We start from the raw sequence: 18,524 nt of genomic DNA, 5'->3' as shown, positions 1-18,524 counted from the left end.
AAATGGATGAAGGACAACCTGGCAGATTAATCTTGCCAGAATTTGTCATAGCAATTCTTTGCCATGCTACTTTACATATGAAAAGAAATCATGTCTCAGGTTTAATAACATATGAATTAAATAAATGTAGCTAAGCCTTACGTTGCAATATTTAAGTTGTTCCAACAGTATCTATCAATACCGTTTTTCTAAAACCGTAGCCATACCTAAACCTCAGTTAACTACAGTAAATGGATACTATACAGCATGTTTCATAGTGCTTCTCCTAATATGCATTCCTCTGCTGTTACTTCAGGCCTTTCTCTCTATGCCCAATCTTATAATGACAGCTACAGATTGAAAACAGGAACAGTGAAAGACTCAGGCTATGTAATCATTCAACAAGAAAGATATCCCTGGAGGCCAGAACTACTACTGCATATATAAGCTTATTTTTTCCCTTGAAGATGTTCATAAAAATAACCTTTTGTGTGGAGTTATTTTTTTCTTGAGCTTTCCTAAGAGAGCATTTAAAAGAAAACAGAGTTCTAAATTACAGATTCCTGTGCAACTCAAAAAAGAAAAATAGAACCAATAATGCTGTCATCTAAGATGAAGGCACAAATTATAAATAAGATCATCCACTCCTGGGTTATAATGTCCACTTGTTTTAAGTCACACCTTTAATATTCAGATTCTCTATGCTCGGGAAGAAAGCTTGCTTTCCATGCAAGACCTTACAGAGTGTTTGGGTGCATCCCAATCGAGTATTGATCATCCCCTGGATCCTGTGGTCTGTACTCAGGAGAAAAACAACAGGGCATGCCAAGTACTATCATTGTGCTGGGGACTACATTGACAAAGACAAGTGATCATTTGACTAGTGCTGCAACTGTAATAAACAACTTCTGTGGGAACTAGTCACAGTGTCTTGTTTACTTGGGCAGAGCCATACTTCTGTGACCAGTTCAGGTGGTGCACAGCTTCTGTTGGCATCCTTCCCACCTCTCCCTTTGGCAGAGCTGCCCACCAGGCAGCCCAGGCCCATTTTGTTACCTTCTGGGCACAGTTGTGAGCTGCCCACCTTCCTCCCAAAGAAGGGCTAATGGGGATGAGATGGCTCATGTTTCTGCTGTATTGCATGTTGAGCCCTGGACCTCATTCCTTCTCTTCTTTTGGTGATTCCCTGTGTCAGTCCCCTTTTCATTTCTGTTTCCCAGACATCCATGGTGCTGTTCCAGGCTGCAGGTGTTCGTCAGGCTCTGACTGTCTGAATTGTATACCCACACTGTGCTGCCAAAAGGAAACAGAAATACCAGCTGGACTACAGCAGTCTGGCAAAAGGAGGTGTTCTTCCTCAGGCCCAAAGTGGAAAGAGGGTTCGTGTCTAGAGAAGTGGCATGTCTGTGCCAAAAAAAACCCACTCCTATAACGTGTCCTTCTACCAAGGTCTCACCTGCATTAAGCCAAGAGGCTGAGTATCTCTCAGATGAGCAGAAAGCAGGGAGAGGGAGCAATCCTTCACAAGATCTAAGGACATCCTTGGTAGTCCTGAACATAGCTGGAGTCTGAGGCTACTTTAGAGGTAACGAATGGAGAAAGCATTTAAAGAGGAAGGTAGCTAAAATAAGCTTTACTGAGGTCAAATGAATGATTAAAAAAAAAGTAAATAATAATAAATTTAGTCTTTTCATGCATTCCAAATTACCAGGACCTGTTACTGATGGAAAAAGAAACTTCAGAACATTTCTCCTGCTTTTGAGGCTGCATAAAAATCAAGGTGAAATGCTTTAGAATTTTTCTTTCCACATACATTTGCCTTCTATGGCTCTTTAGAAGCTACAAAAAAATTCACAGAATCAAATTGATTTTGCTATAGTATTTGCTACAATACACAACCCTTACCCACTGAAACTACTGTACTCAGTAATGGAAGCTGGAGCTGGATCTCAACTTGAAAAGCTTCTTTTAAACATTATATAACATGTTATGAAAAAGGAAAAGTACTCATGTTATTAATAAGTACTTTAAAAAGCAAGTTGAAGCCAAACAGTAACAAACGGCAACAGTCATAGCGTTTAAACAGACTGGAACATGCAGAGGTTAAGAAGTCCAACGATAATGCCGTGCTTTCATTTCTCTTATATAGACAATTAATAGAGAAATGTTTACTGAAGCCCATGGAAACCATTTATGCTTGCAGAATATAATCAAATTGACTGAGTGTTCAATGTAAGTTGAAATAGTTCCTCAGTCAGACCTTTCTAGACAGCCACTCAAGTGTAGCTTACCTGAACTGCTTGTCTTCATCTGAATATTAAAAATGTGACTCATAAGCATCCTAACCCACAGCATCTGTCCAAAACACATCAGAACAGCTGGAAAATCAGTCAGAATTTGGCCTTCTGCCGCCACAGTTTCTAGCTGTACGCTGTGACTTAGAAAGCACCTTAGTATCTACAGTGTGAAAGGTATAATAATGAAAAATATCCCTTGGTAAGTATTAGGTAGTGGTACCGCAAGAGAACTATTTAGTGTCTAATTACTTTGTGTCACATACAGTAATCCTGTTCTGTTTTTTTCATCAGTCTGGGAGCTACCCATTTCTGAGTGATGACAGTCAATTTATTGAGGAAAAGACACCCTTGTGTGAAAAGTTCATGTGTCTTCAGTGCAAATAATTGGGCTTCCTGTTTCAGTTTCATCACCCACAAAATGATTTGAAGTAGAATGAGAAAAAGCCAGGGAGTGATGAGTGAGCTGCCACATTGTTCTATCGAGTGCCAGAGCCTGGTCTCAAAAAATACTGCATCTGGTGACTCTGAAACAAATACACCTCATAATTTTGTCTGCAGTTCAATTTACCTGAGATGACAGCTGATAAACCAAAGAAATAGATTTGCATTGTAGAGGACTGATCTTTATTGTCTCAGATACAGAGTTTGTCATTTCCTCGTCTTTGCAGGTGCCATACTCTGAGCTGGGTGGAAAAACTTTAGTGATGGCAGTTTATGACTTTGATCGTTTCTCCAAACATGATATCATTGGGGAATACAAGGTTGCAATGAACACAGTGGACTTCGGTCATGTCACTGAAGAGTGGAGGGACTTACAAAGTGCAGAGAAGGAAGAGGTAAGAAAAATCAGACTTTTTTTTCCCCCAGGACACTTTTATCCTCAGCTAGAGGAACAGTCAAACTAGCAACATTTTTTCTGCAGAGACAGCTCCCATCTGTTATCAGCATTTCTCAGACTTACTTTGCCTGATAAGTTTTTGATAAGCATCTTTTCCAATACTCATTGAATGGTACATTCTACTTTGCTAATCCTATTTCCAATCTTTTTGATAGTTTATGCAATATATTAAGGAAGTTTTCATGTGTTTGACTTTTTCTTGAATTGATGCAGTTTTGGTACATAGAATTTGTATTTGAATTTTAAGAGTAGTGTTCATTTAGACTTCTTTGTGGTCCTAATCATTCTCAGTGTTTGCATCTCAAGGTATCTTATTCTGCATGAAGATAATGGTAGGTTTTCATTAAAATAATTTACAGTTTTATTGAGCTGCTATGCAATAATATCCATGGATTAGAATTCTACATTTGACAAAGACCTTGGAACAGTATCTCACTCAAATACTAATCACCTTTTTTATTCTCCTCTCTGTACCAGCATCCTATGGGTTCATTATTTAGTAGGTATAGTGCTACCTAAAGTACACAAGACACTGTTTGGAAATATTTATTCACTACATTGTGCATCCTATGAAGTTGTTCATACCAGCACATCCACCTTTTTGCTTGTTATAAGACCATTTTGCACTCAGTTTTACATTATTTTTCCTTTTGATTACTAGGTGATATCTGCCCACTCATAATAGTCAGCGTGCACAGTGTACTTCACGTCTCTGGTGGGAGAATGAATCTGAGTTCCTCATCGTCTAATTCTGCTAATAAGCAGTTTTGGATTCAAACCTTAGTTTCTGTAATTAAAGGGACAGTCTCTGGATGAAATCTTACTTAATGCAAGTAACAAATACCTGAATATTGCATTTAGACTACAAGTTGTGAAAAATTCAGCAGATGCTGAGTCATGCAGCCTTCTCAGATTTTCAGAAATGGTAGAGTTCAGTCTTGCTTTTTGAGTGCTTTTTTTTTAAAGACTGTATTTCCAGATGGCTTTCTTCTACTGCTTATTGATTTGTGCTTATTGCATGTGTCATTGGTACCTATGCTATATGGGGCATTTGTCTTCCACTCTCAGAGCTAAAGATGAAAACATAAAAAAAAGAGAAAAAGGAAGTTTGCAGTTCAAGGGCCCTGTTCCTTTAAGGCATATCAGAAAGATAGAAGTGTGAAATGGGAGTGCATTAATACTTACAAACTTCATTAAGTATCAAATCAGTCTTTTGTTGCATTGTCATGTTTTGCTGTTTCAAAACACACAAAATAACTCAAATACTACACAAAGAGGAATTGACACTTTACCATTCTAGTCTAATTTAAAGATTTTAGAACATAAGCAGTGATATTCCCATATGCAGCTGATAGATAACATGGTATAGATTAGTGTGGGGTGTCATCTGTCATGTGGCACAGAACATTGCCTCTTGGATTTTCTGTCTCATGCCCATGGTAAAACCTGACTCAGTCGTCTGGTTGCTCCATGAAGTTCATGTCCTGCTAATACAAAACGATGAAATATTGCTTGAAAATAGATACTTAGCAGTGTGAACTACTTCCAAAAATGCATTCTGACTTGGAAATAACTTTTTATTAAAACAGAATGAGGTAATTAAAATAAATAATTTTTAAAGTATTTGGGTATTGGAAGAGTATTACAAGAGTTTTGAATAGTTTGCAGTAGAGATGAAATCAAGGTTGTACCTTATTTGTGCTTTCAGAGCCCAAATGAACCGGTGGATGTATATTTTTACATGTGTTTGTCATTTGTCTATGTGAATGTATTTGTATGAGAGTAATGTTAGATAGGAGAGACGAGCTTTTTTTTAGTTCCCATTTGAGCCTCTGCCCTCACCTTTCTTAACAATTCAGGTAATACATATGCAGAAAAAACATTTTAATTTTTGTAGGTTTTTCTATAAGGCCTTTTTGAAGTTGCTACCAATGCATGGCTTTTTTATTTATAAGAAGCTAGGCAATATGAACCTCTGAAAGCATCATGAAAAACTGATTACACCAACTCCCTAAATATTTTTTCATAATGCAGGAGGTCTCCTGTTTCATTTCTGTATCACTATGCTCATAAGCATGCAAGGTATCCAATAAATATGAGATAATACTGTAACCTAAGTTATTTGGAGACTTTGTTAATCTTAGTTTTCTGTATGCTAGCTGTAGCTTTTTCTAAAACATCTCCTGAACCCACTGTACAAATAAAAAGTGACCCCACAGAAGCCAGTTACTCAAAATTTAGATAAGCCAAGTGTATTTAATCCAAAGGGTCTTCACGTCTTTTTGCTCTGTTGTGGAACCTCTACTTCTGTCATATATATGTTGAGCCTCATTCAAAGAGTTGCTTAGCCCAATTTGGAAAAGAAACCTCTACCTAAAGAACCAAGTGAGTTACATCTGTCAGTGGTTTGAGAGCTGTGTTTCACAAAAAATGTCATTCATATTTCCATACTTGGCTACTGCCAAGTACCTCACCACCTTCAATGTTCTGGCCCCTGCTCTGCAGCAAAGATGCCAAACAAATTCTAGTACATTTTATGTGATAATAAATAGGGGACAGGGAGGGATGGGAGAGGTCCTATCTTCATAAACCTGTTATCAGCTGACATGGCAGATGTTGCAGAATTCACAGCAGATACAGCTGTGACCAAGAGGTATCTTAGCTTCAGAATTAGCAAATACAGTCCTGCACATACAAATGTATAGCATGATTTACCTATGCCAGGTGTGTAGCAACAGACACATGCTTGTCTCTTGGTAGTGATCGTGAACACAATATGTCGATCTGCCTTACTCATTGTAAGAAAACATGATAAAAAGCAATTTGAAGCCTAAGCAAATGGATTTCACCCAGAAATATATGACTATCAAAATACCTTTTGTAGACTATTCTGCATGTTACAATTGCTTAATGAATTTGCCCTTGAAAAGCACATCTGTGTGTGGTCTGCAGTATTTGAAGAATTACATGTTTGTTTCCTTTTTGCCCTCACAGCACTTAAGTAAGTTTGTCCATTCTTAGCAACCTAGCACTAACAGGAATTCTAAATATGTTTTCATTTAAGTATCTGATGCCAAACTATCCTTAATGTTTTCATTGTGGCCCCTAAACATGATGCAGAAAACATCTCCCAAACCACATCAGTGGCAGTTGTCACCAATCACTTTGAAAAAACATCTAGGTGGCATCAGTCAAGCTGAGTATAAACGTCTTATTTTTGTGTCACATTATGTTGAATTAAGTTGATGCATATCACAGAACATACAATTCAATTAACACTGCAATCACAGAGGGCAAAATCCTTTTACAGTTACTCTTCTTTTTGCTCATAAAGCTCCACTGTACTTTCCATCCTGTTTTCTAGATGGGCTTGAAATTGATGGCAGAGGATGAATGTTTAATGAAATACTTGAAGCTCTACCTCTCACAGCCCAGCCATTTGAATGGCATCTCTCTGACACTGCATTGTCTTCTGGGAAAGGTCTTATTAATATATTTATGTTGGTGAAGCACTTTGAAGGTACAAGGCTTTATGTAAGCATTTGTCATGACTGTGAGAGGGTTTTGAGAATGTACAAGTCTCTACAACAACTGCTAAATATTGGGGAGGCAAGCACTAATGAACTGCATTCCTTGAATCCTTTTTTCCTTGCTGCTGTTAGCTCTGCAGTCCTTGTGAATATGTGGAGGTGATTTATCTAATAGTCCTTCAGTCTCATATGACTGAGAGCATGGGAGGGAAGAGTGGTAGATATTGAAAGGTTATTCCCTTTTACCAAGCCTGACATGTAATCGTTTGGGCACAGAGTGTTAAAAAACAGATGATAGGAGTTTGCTCCTCTGTGTCATCTACCAGATGTCACTGCCATTAACTTTTATCTGAGTACACACTGCATCCAATATCTGTTATCACTCTAGTACAGAAGGCCAGACAGACAACTTCTTTTCTCACAGCAGTGTGAATCATACTGAGAGTCATCTGAATACTTCAGCTGATTTCCCTCCAGACGTTTTGTTATATTGGCACTTAAATTGAAAACCTGTTGTAGCAAACATTCCAAGAAATTTTAGGGAAAGTAAGGAAGAGCAGAAACAGCTCTTTCCCTTGAAAACAGTGGAGAAGCAGAGCCTTAGTCCACACAGAAAAGGATCTTTGACCTGCAAGTATCTACCACCAGGAGTTCTGCAGACCTCTTAACAACTGCCATCACATATGACTCTATGCATTATCTGATCAGGCATCCACCATGGATAGGTTACCTGACAGATGCATGCTCGTATCACAGTGGGTTGTGATGGATATATTTTGTACTGGGCTTCTGAGAAGTCTGCTGGAAAACACCAGGAAGATGCACAACACCTGCTGTCCTACATGATGCACAAACCCAAGCAGGAGAGGTGCTACCGTATTTCCTTGCAAAAGGAAGGGTGAGATGCAAGTGTTCTGCAGCTGGGGAGTGGAACACCTGTTCTGTGAAGCTTGACATGCGCTATTCATGAGGATTGTTCTTTCCTTCCTCTTAAAAAAAATAAAAGTTGAAGGAAGGAGATGGGAAACTGGGCCTGAAATGGGTAAATGTAATACCTCAATATGCTTCATAGAAGTTGGATACTGGAAAAGTTAGTAAGCCAACCAGCTTATTCAATCCTCAGCACTGAAACTTGCAGAGCTAAGAGGAAAGGACATTTTTACAAATGTCACTGCAAAGTCACAGCAGCAAATCATTGTCATTTTCTGTTATATCAGAGATGGACAGATGATCTAATAGGCCTTTTCCATCTTTAATAATAACACTTTGGTCTTACACAGCTTTGCAGATAGCACAGTGCTTTGCAAAGAAAAGTATCATTATCCCTATGGAGATGCTGTCAGAGTGTCAGACAAAGTTTGAAATGGGAGGCTGCCTTTATTTCGCTGTGTATTATATTGGATCACTATGTTTTCTGCATGGTGTTCAAGTTTTCTTTCTTCTTACACCCAATTAAAACTTTAAAATGTTAAAACTAAGGGCGTTTAATTTTCAGGTTTTGTGGCAGTTACATACAGTAAATGCACAACGTTCAACATTGTAAGTGCAGCATCTGTCCTGAAAAGGAACTGAATTTGATAGTGAGACAGGTAACAAAACAGAGGTTCTTAAGTCTGAGAATAAGCAAGACTGGTTTGAAATTCTTCAGTTAGTTAAACCAGTTAATTAGCTGGTTGTCATCTTGAAATTGAAGATGTTGAAATGTTGTGATTTTAAAGATAAAACCATATGACTCAAGTAGGAAAGTTATGGTACTGTTTCAGGCTATTAGAATTAGGCACTTCTTTTCTCGCCTTTTATACTCAAACTGCTGACAAACCCACTGTATACCTTTGTTGAATATTCTCCTTCTTAACTCAGTCTCTGGAAGAGACACCTAACTTAGGAGGTCAGAGGCATTCTTGTGTTGTTACAAAAAGAATGTAATTGGCTTATTTGAAATCAAAAGGGAACTTGTCTTGCTTCATCTCAGAACGTCTGGCTTTACAGATACTAAATTCAAATACAGAGGACAGTAGACAAGAAGGAGAGGTTCCATGGTAGTGTTAAATTCAGGCTCTGCTGGGGCTCTTCTGTTTCTGCACAGTATTCATTCTGAGAGCAGAAAAACTTGTCTTGCTTATTTGTCAAAAACATAATTATTACCATTTGACTTTCAAATATGAAAGGGCATCTTGAGGTTAAACTGTGCTGACAAAGTAGATCCTACACTTGGTGCTAAGCATCTAGTGATCCATGCACAAAATAATAATAATAATAATAATAATAATAATAATAATAATAATAATAATAATAATAATAATGTTGATTCTTGACACTGGAACAGGCTGTCCAGAGAGGCTATGTAGTCTCCTTCTCTGGAGACGTTAAAAACTCACCTGGACGTGTCCCTGTGAAACCTGCTGTAGGTGAAACTGCTTTGGCTGGGGGTTGGACTAGATCTCCAGAGGCCCCTTCCAACCCTGACCATTCTGTGATTCTGTGATTCTAGACAAGGCATATTCCTAAAGACCTTGTAGAAAGTTACAAGGCTGAAGGAAGGAATAGTGGACAGTTCCCCACCTGCCTCTTAATGTTATTGTGGGGAGGTTAATTGCTCAAGTATAGGATATTTTAAAATGCCTAATAGAAAAGAGTCCAGAGTACGCAAAAGCACTGGGCTTGGATGTTGAACATACAGTGGCATTTGTCTGAATGGTGTTTTTTTAGACGTTTGAGAAAGATCCTGAGAGGGATCAAAATCATCTTAGAATTCTTGTTAAAAAGGCTTAAGCATAATTTATATCACTTAGATGCTGGAAGTATTTTCCATGTACCTGCAAGTGATTCGTTCAGATAGCTGATGTATCAGTCATTCGCATGTGTTGAAGTATATTTGAAGTGGACGAGCTAAAGCTAAAGCTAAAGCTACAAGACAAAGAGATGTTTTGGATGGAAACTGCAGAAGGAATTCCAGGGAATTCAGCCATAATCATGGAGCACTCCCAGTTATAAAACTGTAATCTGGGAGGGTTTGCAAATGGATCTGCAGAATCAGCTGAATGGTGTGAAAGGGCCACAGAACATGCTATACATTAATTTTTCCTGCATTGTTCTCCACCTGGATTTTATGTACTTACTTATTTTTCTGACTGCTAGCATCAGTGAATGCATTATCCAGCAGCAGAAATTACATTTCTCACTGGGACTCTAGACAGAAGCTTTGCTGTAGTCCTGGGTAATACCTTATTTCCCTTTCTCCCCCCACTTTGCAAACCAACAGTGACAAAAATTATTATCTGATGGCTGCTACAAACCAGGATCAGGAGCTCAGGGAAGCTATAAGATGGCTGTATCAAAATATTTCATCATTAGTGTCATAGAAGGACCTTCAGAACTGAGACCAGCATTTTAACAGTCATAAGGAAAGAGCAGCTCTCACAAAGAAGAGGACAGCTTTTTTGCTAAAAGGTTGAGGTATAGTATGCCATGCTGGGGTCTCCTGGCTTTGTTGTGCCCAACCACATAGAAATAAAATATCTTGCTTTCCAGAAGCCTGAGAAAGATATATTTCTGAAAATGTTAAAGACAAACATTTAGGAATAGTGACCTGAGAAGGAAAGGGATTAGCAATTGTCTCCATTTTTTCCCTCTGTCAGCTCTTAAACACCAATTTAGACCATGTCAGGGATTACCATAGTAACCATTTAACCTCTTCTCAGAGCCTGTTGTGTTTCAGTTTAGTTCAACAACGATCTTAACTGGCATTTGAAGCACTTTGCATTGTACCTGTGACAGGAATTAACATCAAATGTCTTTAGAGAAATCACAGTTAGAATCTAGAACATAATACTGTATTTTCAGTTTGGTGGTATTAGGCTTTTATTGTTTCTATGTTAATATTTTAAGAGGTAGAGTACATGAATTTAGGATGTGTTACCAGGCCTTATTTCTAGGGTAAATGGATGACAGACAGCAATAACTTGTTCCTACAGTTATGAAACTCAGCCTTCCACCAAAGGCCAAAGAAATTCCTGACATTGGCTGATGTGGTGTTGGTGTGGTGCAGATGGGTGGTTTTAGTGCAATCAACACTCTACTTCTTCCCTCTTTCTTTTCCGTGGTGTTCTGCAGTTTTCTCTCATTCTTACCATCATAACTAAAGAAACACTCAGGACATTATGATTTAATTTGTATTATAAAAACATTTGGAATAGCATAGCCTTTTTCTCATGTTCATGTCTAATTCAGTCTGAGCAGGATGGTGTTGTACAGCGTAACTTGCAGAAAAAAAAAAACTTTTTACAGAATATTTCTATTTCTGCATTTTATGCATTCTTCCCTTATAGGTTAATGGAGAACTGACATTTCTAGTTTTTAAGATCCTGCAGTCTACAGACACAGAGTTCTTTCTGAAGGACTGATTATAGCTAGTCTTTCACTTTCAATCAGACAAAACAAAGCAAATATTATTATTCTTGAATGTTCATCAGTAAGTCTTAAATCATACATAAGATTTAAAGAGATGAGCAAGATCCTTTTCTGTACCTTCTCTGAGCGTGAACATTTATAATGGTGGTGCTATACAACTCAATTTTTTTTAACGTCCTTGTCATCTAGAATTCCAATAGTAAGGAATTTTACTCCAAGAATGATGCCATTGTCTAAAGGTCAAACCATTTCTCTCTCTCTCTCTCCCTGTCTTCAGACTTTCATAGCACTGGCTACATGAAGGGAGAAAATCATAAAATGCTGACTGGTCTCTTAGTTTCTTATTCTTTTAAGGTTGGGGGTTTTGGTTTGGTTTGGGGTTTTTTTTTCCTAGCTTCTATTATCACACACCCGAGTGAGTCAGTTAATTATTAAGTTGCACTTTTTTAACTTCCAGTCTAATGCTGTGTTCCTTTTTAGTATCTATGTTGACCAGAGATCAAACTTCTGTGAATCACTCCACCTCCTCACTTCTCAGCATGTTCTTGCTCTGTTTGTCTCTGCATATGAGATGTAGACCTGAGTGTGGAGCAGAAATACATCTTTTTTTTTTTTATGATGCATCTTCTGTGATGGAAGCTTTTGTGCAGACTTTAGTAGTTTTGTGAGCAGCCTTTAACTGCACCAACTGTGACTTTTTGTTTCAGATGGCTCAATGGCTGGCTTACTTGCTAGATGGATGGAGTGGTGCTGTAGTTGTTTCATCCCTTCCACTGGCAGACTTTCCAGGGCATGGTTTTATTCTGTGGGGCTTAAGTATGATCACTGCCACAGAATTACTGCTCCTGCTGTCCCCTTAGAGCAGAACACAACTGACTGAACAAGCATCAGTGCGCAGATGAAATTGATAGCTGATCTTTTGGACCCAGATATTGTCTATATGTGTTTCTTGCTGGCCAAGCACTAGATGAAAAGAAATACCTGAAACTGAATCCAGTGATATGGAGGCCAAAACATTTTCCTTGAGCATTATTTCTGCAATTACAATTATAGAAATAGTGCCAAAAGTAGGAGTTTTCCAAACTAGCAATCAGATAGAAAGTTCAAAGTGGTGTGTTGTTGCTGCTTGATCGGCTGGATGTATTCACCTACAACAGAACAGAATTAGGAGTTATTGCCACCTTTCACTGTCACTGATAATGGCAACTAAATTTGGGAACCCTTCTTAGTGCCTTTTTCCACTTGTGGCTGGCCTTGAGTTCAAATCTCTTCTTCTTAGATAGAGACCTTGACATAATATTCTAACCTAAGTCACTCCCTGGGTGATTACCATTATGTGGGTTTATTACGTGCTTTTGATGCCACCGGCACAGAACATGGCACTGCGGCTTCTCAGTGGTATGGATGGCAGTGGGCAGACAGCTCCTGAGCTTCCCATTAGATCCTTAACCGACTTTAGGTGCTACTTAAATTACTTCTGGTAATCTTCAGAGCTACTGAGCTGTCTGGAATCCAGTTATTTTACCTTTCTTTTTCCATATCTTTTTTCAGTAACTGAAAATTAACAGGAGGATCTCTGCCGAGTGGAGCTCAGGCTTCAAAACTGGCAGCAGCTCATTTTCATGTGGGCGCCCTGAGGTCTGCAGCTGACATCCCCTGTCTGTTAATGCCCAGCCCAGAATTAGGTAGCAGTGGATTATGCTGAAAGTGTTTTTACTCTTTCAGACTTTCACATTAATCAGTCAGACTGAACATAAATTTTCTGTGATGTTTTAGAGAAGGCAAGTTTTCTAGGAGATACGGGTCATTTGAATTAATTTTGATTACTCTAATATTTTGCTTATACTTACTGTGCAGAAAATAGGTACAACAATTACATGTCTGTGACACAAAGTACGAGCTGCAGTTCTTCCACAGCACATCTCTGTAACCAGTGATTTTTTTTTCTTGTCATAGTAGATTTTCATCCCTGCATTTTCTTTTTCTATCACTCTTAGTCATGAATTTGTATATGACATTACATCAAAGCCCTCCAAAAGATGCCACCTGTAACTTCACGTGCCATCCAAATATGTGCATGCTTCCCCATCCTCTTTTTTTTATGAGGACCAATTTGTCTCATTGCAATTTGATATAGCAAATGATGATGTTTCTCTAGCTATAGAATCTCATACTTTTCTACACACCCTTTAAATCATTGAATCATTTAAAATCTCTAAAAAGACATGATTATTTCTTCAGAATGTCTGTCTGTGATACTAAACTATTAGTTGATTTCTTAGTGGATAAATGTATGCTTTTAGTTTTATCCATCAGCCTAAAGGAAAAATATGCACATTTAGTGTATTAAAAGTTACAATTTTTGTGATGAAAAACATAACATCCAAAAATTAATATTTTCTGAGATATGATAGCTGTAAATCAGAACAGATTTTAATTAAGCTGTACAAGATCTGCTGCAGCAATCATATGTTACAGAATGACTTGGGAATATTGGCTTCCTGTTTGGACCTCAGCTGCAGAGTTCTACAATTGGCTTAAGTTCCTGCAAGCACAAACATGGTCACATTATGTAAGAATTCATGGCTCTGAAACTTTCCTGTTTATATGTTCCCTAACATGAAAACTCGCTGTTCATCAGCCTTTGAGCGCAATAAATACATATAAAGCTAGCTGTGAATATCTTGTGTGTAAACACTGGGACATGCTCCTTAGACTTTTTAGCTCACCTGTTCATTGATTCCTTGGGTGTGTTGCCCGACACTGTATGAGCTTTTACAACTTACTGAGGACAACAGGCCTTTAAATGTGATCTACTTTATTTTCACTGAGCCAGACTAGCTAACATTAAAATTTTCTTTCTGTAAAAAAAAAAAAAAAAACAAAAAAACCAAACATGTCCCATTTTAAAAAAAATTGTTTTGTTTAGAAATACTACTGTTTCCTATCAAATTGGGTATTTTTATAAATGAGGTGAGGTTCTCTGCTCTAAATCTGGAGGACTCCTAGATCTTCAAGGAACATTTTAAAGAACCTCCTATAATTAAACTTGATCTAGAAAACAGGCAGCATCCTGGAGATTGTACTGTTCCCCCTGGGCCAAGCTGGGAGGTAGGTGGCACAACAAAACCCCCTTACAAGCTTGAAAGTTAGACCTTCCTTGGTTTTGGATCGAGGAGCTGTGATTCTCAGCCCATGGCATTTTGTTCTGGCTGCTTGGCCATAGCCTGCAAACTCCAAAAGCTCAGATTTCCTCATGGCACCCTGACTTTCAGCGTTATCCTGCATGGTTTTAGTCGAAGTTCACCAAACCAGGTCTCCTGTGACACATATTAATATCATCTAATCAGAAGTTTCTGGAAGTCCCACTGGAAGAATCCACGTGAGACCTTGCTGGCAAAGGATACAAAGATAAGGCTGCTGACAACGGACCAGTGTTTGCTGGTAGTAGCAGTAGCAGTAGGCAGCTTTGCACCTCCACTGGAAAACTTAGAGGGTCTTCAGACCCAAAGAGTTTGCAAGTTACTGATTTTACAACATCAGTACATGGAGAAAACAGCACATCCCTTATAGCTTCAGCAGTTACTCTATCGGTTAAAAATTTTACTTTATTTGTTATTTGGATGTTACTGGATTCTACTCCAAGTCACTGATTCTTGCTGTGCTCTTCTTCAGTAGATTCAAGCCATTACATACACGATGCTTCCTCTTCTCTACAGTGTTTATGTACTGTAATCAAGTGCATAAAAACCTGCTGGTTTCTTTGATCTGCTTGTTCTGTCTTTCATTAATTGATAATGTGTGGTCATCATAGCAAGGACTCTGTTCATGCCAGATTTTTAAGACAGTACCGCATCCAGTGCTACACCTTGCAACTAAGAAATCAGTGACTGATCTGATTATCAATTACAGTTCTTTGCTGTCTACTGACCATGTATATTTTTGGATATATGCTGCAATCCCAATCTGTAATCTAAAGCATTGGAGTCAATTGCTTTTGGAAACTAGGACACTCTTGGTGTAGTAGAAACTACATTAACTAAGCATTAAGGTGTCCATACTTACTATAAATGGTGTTTTCAAATCAAGCCAGGGTATGTACTGTGGCTTCCTGTACCCTGTCACAGGAGGACAAGGACTTTCTGTAGAGCAATGCACATATAATACTGTAATAGTTATGGAAAAGCTTTGTGATTTGACTACTCACAGTGTCTGATAAGCAAAAAAACCCCTTCCAAATGTATTACATTTCCTTTCGATGTTGTACTTAGACTACTCACTAGGCTAGCCTTTTGACATGCTATAGTTAATAAGTTTTCCATGCTGTCAAAAGTAATAATATTAATGTGCCATTCAGTTAAATTAATTTTGTTTTGTGGACTGGCCTGCATAAACGTCAGTGACATTTAGAAATATGATCAGGCAGGAACTGAGGAAAAGCCAAGTGGCAAAATAGAGCAAGATGCAATCATTAAAGCAGAGCAGCCAGCTGCAAGCATTTGTGGATAGGCAGAGAGTTACACAAGACCAGGCTATGCTGCTCAGGCATATATGTTGCTTTTAATTCATTCATCCCTTTCTCATTTATTTAAGAAATTAATTTTCTTCTTGTTCAATTAAGAACTCAGTATGTTTGGTAGCATGGTCTCTTGTCTGGAAATGAAAGAGTGCGTTTGTGCTAATCTTTGATTTCAAGTGCCTTCAGTCACAGCTTTTCTCATTTTGCAAGAGGCAGCTGATTGTAATGCTTTTAAACTGATGACCGTGAAGTGTCATTTTCTACTGCTAATAACAGTGTTTTATCTTTCCATTTCCTCTGCTTTTTAGAAAGCAGTAATAGAAAGGCTTTCTTTAAATGGGTTAAAAATGTAATGAAGAAGACTAAGAGGAGGAAGCTAACAAAACCTGACTTGTTAATTTTTTAATAACATCAGCTGGTTCAAACTATTGCGCAACTTGCTTTCAAGTCAATTTACCATTGTGTTGGAGAATATTACATAATTGGGGCAGTTAAAAGAAATGCAGTCTACTACCTTTCTATATATATTGCAATAAGAAGACAGAGATTTGTGAAGAATTTCTATGTCAAGAACTGCTGTTTCAGGGGAAAAAATGAAGAAAAAAAGTAGATTTTTATTTCCATGGAAAGATCCTAGTAGGTCTGTTCCATTTAAGCAAAGGTAAAAAGTACAGAAGTTGTACCACAAAGGAGTCAGAGAGTAGCACTGTAGTAGGGAAATCAGTCAAAAGGAATATGCAATTAAAATGTTTCTTTTGGCTCTTCCTCACTCCTACTTTGTACTGTGACTATAGCCCTACAGATACCACCTCCTGATACCTTTAATAAATTCACTTAATTTGAAAGATTGTTACCTGTCTGCCCTAAAACTTCTCCCTTTTAAAACTTACTGCATGGATCTTTGCTTCTATTTCTGTTCTCTGTTCACCTAGCATCAGTCTCCCCTCCATCTCTTCTTTAGCCTGTTGTTACTGCTAGTCCCTTTTTTGCAGTGTCTGAAATGAGCCCTCTGGATCTTTTTCTCAAGAACTCTCTGTTTCTTCCAAGATCTCCTGCTATTTCACTTTGCTTTGCTTCTTAATTTAGTTGTTATGTGGCTTGTAACTGGACACTTAACGTTAACAGGAGCTTCCTTTTATGGCCAAGTTTGCACATTTAAAGGGAGTATAACCTATGAAGATACTTCTGAAATTATGTTAGTAAAAGCAAATGGGAGATACTTTAGATCACACTCTGTACTTTCATTTTGTAAGACAAGTGGGTTATTCCTGCGAATAGAGACTGATCCTTGAATAAGGAAATACGTAGTAGGGCACTTGTGTGGTCATATTTTATTGTTTTAAAATATTTTCTTCAAAAGTGCAGTAGGTACAGTCATGAAGAAGATTCTTCCTTTTCTCCAGAGGCATTTATTTAGCACCTATTTACTGCTAGCTGTATAACAGCATGACTGCTCTGTTCATGGGCATGAAATCCTTTTAGACAGCAAAGGAATTATTCTGCTTGTCAGATTAATGGTTTAGTTGTTAAAGTCTGTAAGTTTATATTGACTGGGTTGATCATTAACATTTTGCAAGCCTGAAATAGCTACTTCTGTAATCAACTTCTTGACTGAAAAGTCTGGGGAGAGTTCTCCCTCTCCTATTCACTCTCAGTACTTTATTCCAAAAGTAGTTCATAGACTTTGGGGTATAGTGGTACTTGCTGTGCATACATAGTCATGTGATAGTCTCCAAAAGTGCTATAATGGGCTGACAGATTAGCTCCAGCTTTTGTTTCTCTTTCCGGTTCTTCTTCAGCTTTTCCTGCTGCACCATCTATTTCTAGCCTGTTTATGCAAACCCAGTTTTAAGAGCTTCTTTCTCACTTCCCACTCCTTTGCCTAATTGTGGCAGAATCGTTTTCATAATGTGGGGTCATCTAGTCACTAATTTGCAGGCATAAGAGAAAAAGATTGTCTTGCTTTCCTGATCATACCTATTTCAGGTCTGAAATTTTCTGTTTTGTTCTTTAACCATGGATTTATCAAAAATGCAATGCCTTTTAAGCTGGTAATGTTAAAGACAGCCGTTGTGGCAATAAAATTTCAGGTTTAAAGAAAAAAAGGGACCCCAACAAACTAGTATTTCCTTTTCCCAGTATGGTACCTGTTTGACCCAGGGGGTGTGGAGAAGCAATACTTTCCCAACTGTAGATCCCAGAGATGTGTATGGGTTGATAACTCTGCCCACTTCTATGGTGGCTTAACTGAAGTTTTGGCCCGTCCATGTAATCCATTTCTGCATCCATGTGATTCTGTTACTAGTATTATTGTGACACCTTTGTATCTTAGTGTATTCATGGCTTACATGCCAAGCAAAGAGATTTATTGATTTGAGATCGCCATGTATAGACAGAACTTCAGAACTGTCTGAAGCCTGTGGAAGTGGGAATTAGGATTAGCGATTCTGTCATTATAGTTTACCAGAGTTTCCTGAATTTGAAAGACTGTGATTTAGCTTATAACCCACCTTTATGCTGTCCCTGTTTTCTCCACAGAGTTTTAAAACATTTTGGTTTGCTGCAAAAACTACGCAGTGAACATTATGAGCTTCCATTGTAAATATTGATTGGTGGAAGATCGTATTTTGGCTCTTCACAGATAAACTACATCCTATTGTATTTCTCTCAGGCTTATGCAAATATCCACAATCAAATATCCACAACCAAAACCAGGTATTGAAGTTGGAAGCCCACCTCACCATGTTTATAGTCTTCATCTACTGACTATTTTGGAGTCTTCAATCCAATGAGGAAAAAGTACATGGTGCTGTGGCTCATTTTTTGGTATTGTTTTACCAAGATAGATGAAAGCATCAACTTTCCGGTAATATCTTCCACAAAAATGTGGA

At 38.1% G+C, this 18,524-nt stretch overlaps 1 protein-coding gene across 4 annotated transcripts in view; it reads left to right on the top strand.

Annotated features, from left to right (window-relative positions):
* The window catches only part of SYT1 (synaptotagmin 1), a 357,757-nt gene that overhangs the window by 280,091 nt on the left and 59,142 nt on the right, over positions 1-18,524 (top strand). For all 4 annotated transcript variants that reach the window (XM_055808605.1, XM_055808602.1, XM_055808601.1 and 1 more), the window contains one exon: positions 2,945-3,112. In XM_055808605.1, the coding sequence (XP_055664580.1) occupies positions 2,945-3,112 (168 nt within the window). The remainder of the gene's footprint in view (positions 1-2,944; positions 3,113-18,524) is intronic.

This window comes from Falco peregrinus, chromosome 6, assembly GCF_023634155.1.
Source record: "Falco peregrinus isolate bFalPer1 chromosome 6, bFalPer1.pri, whole genome shotgun sequence".
Taxonomy (NCBI): domain Eukaryota; kingdom Metazoa; phylum Chordata; class Aves; order Falconiformes; family Falconidae; genus Falco; species Falco peregrinus.
This window is presented reverse-complemented; position numbering and strand designations above follow the sequence as displayed.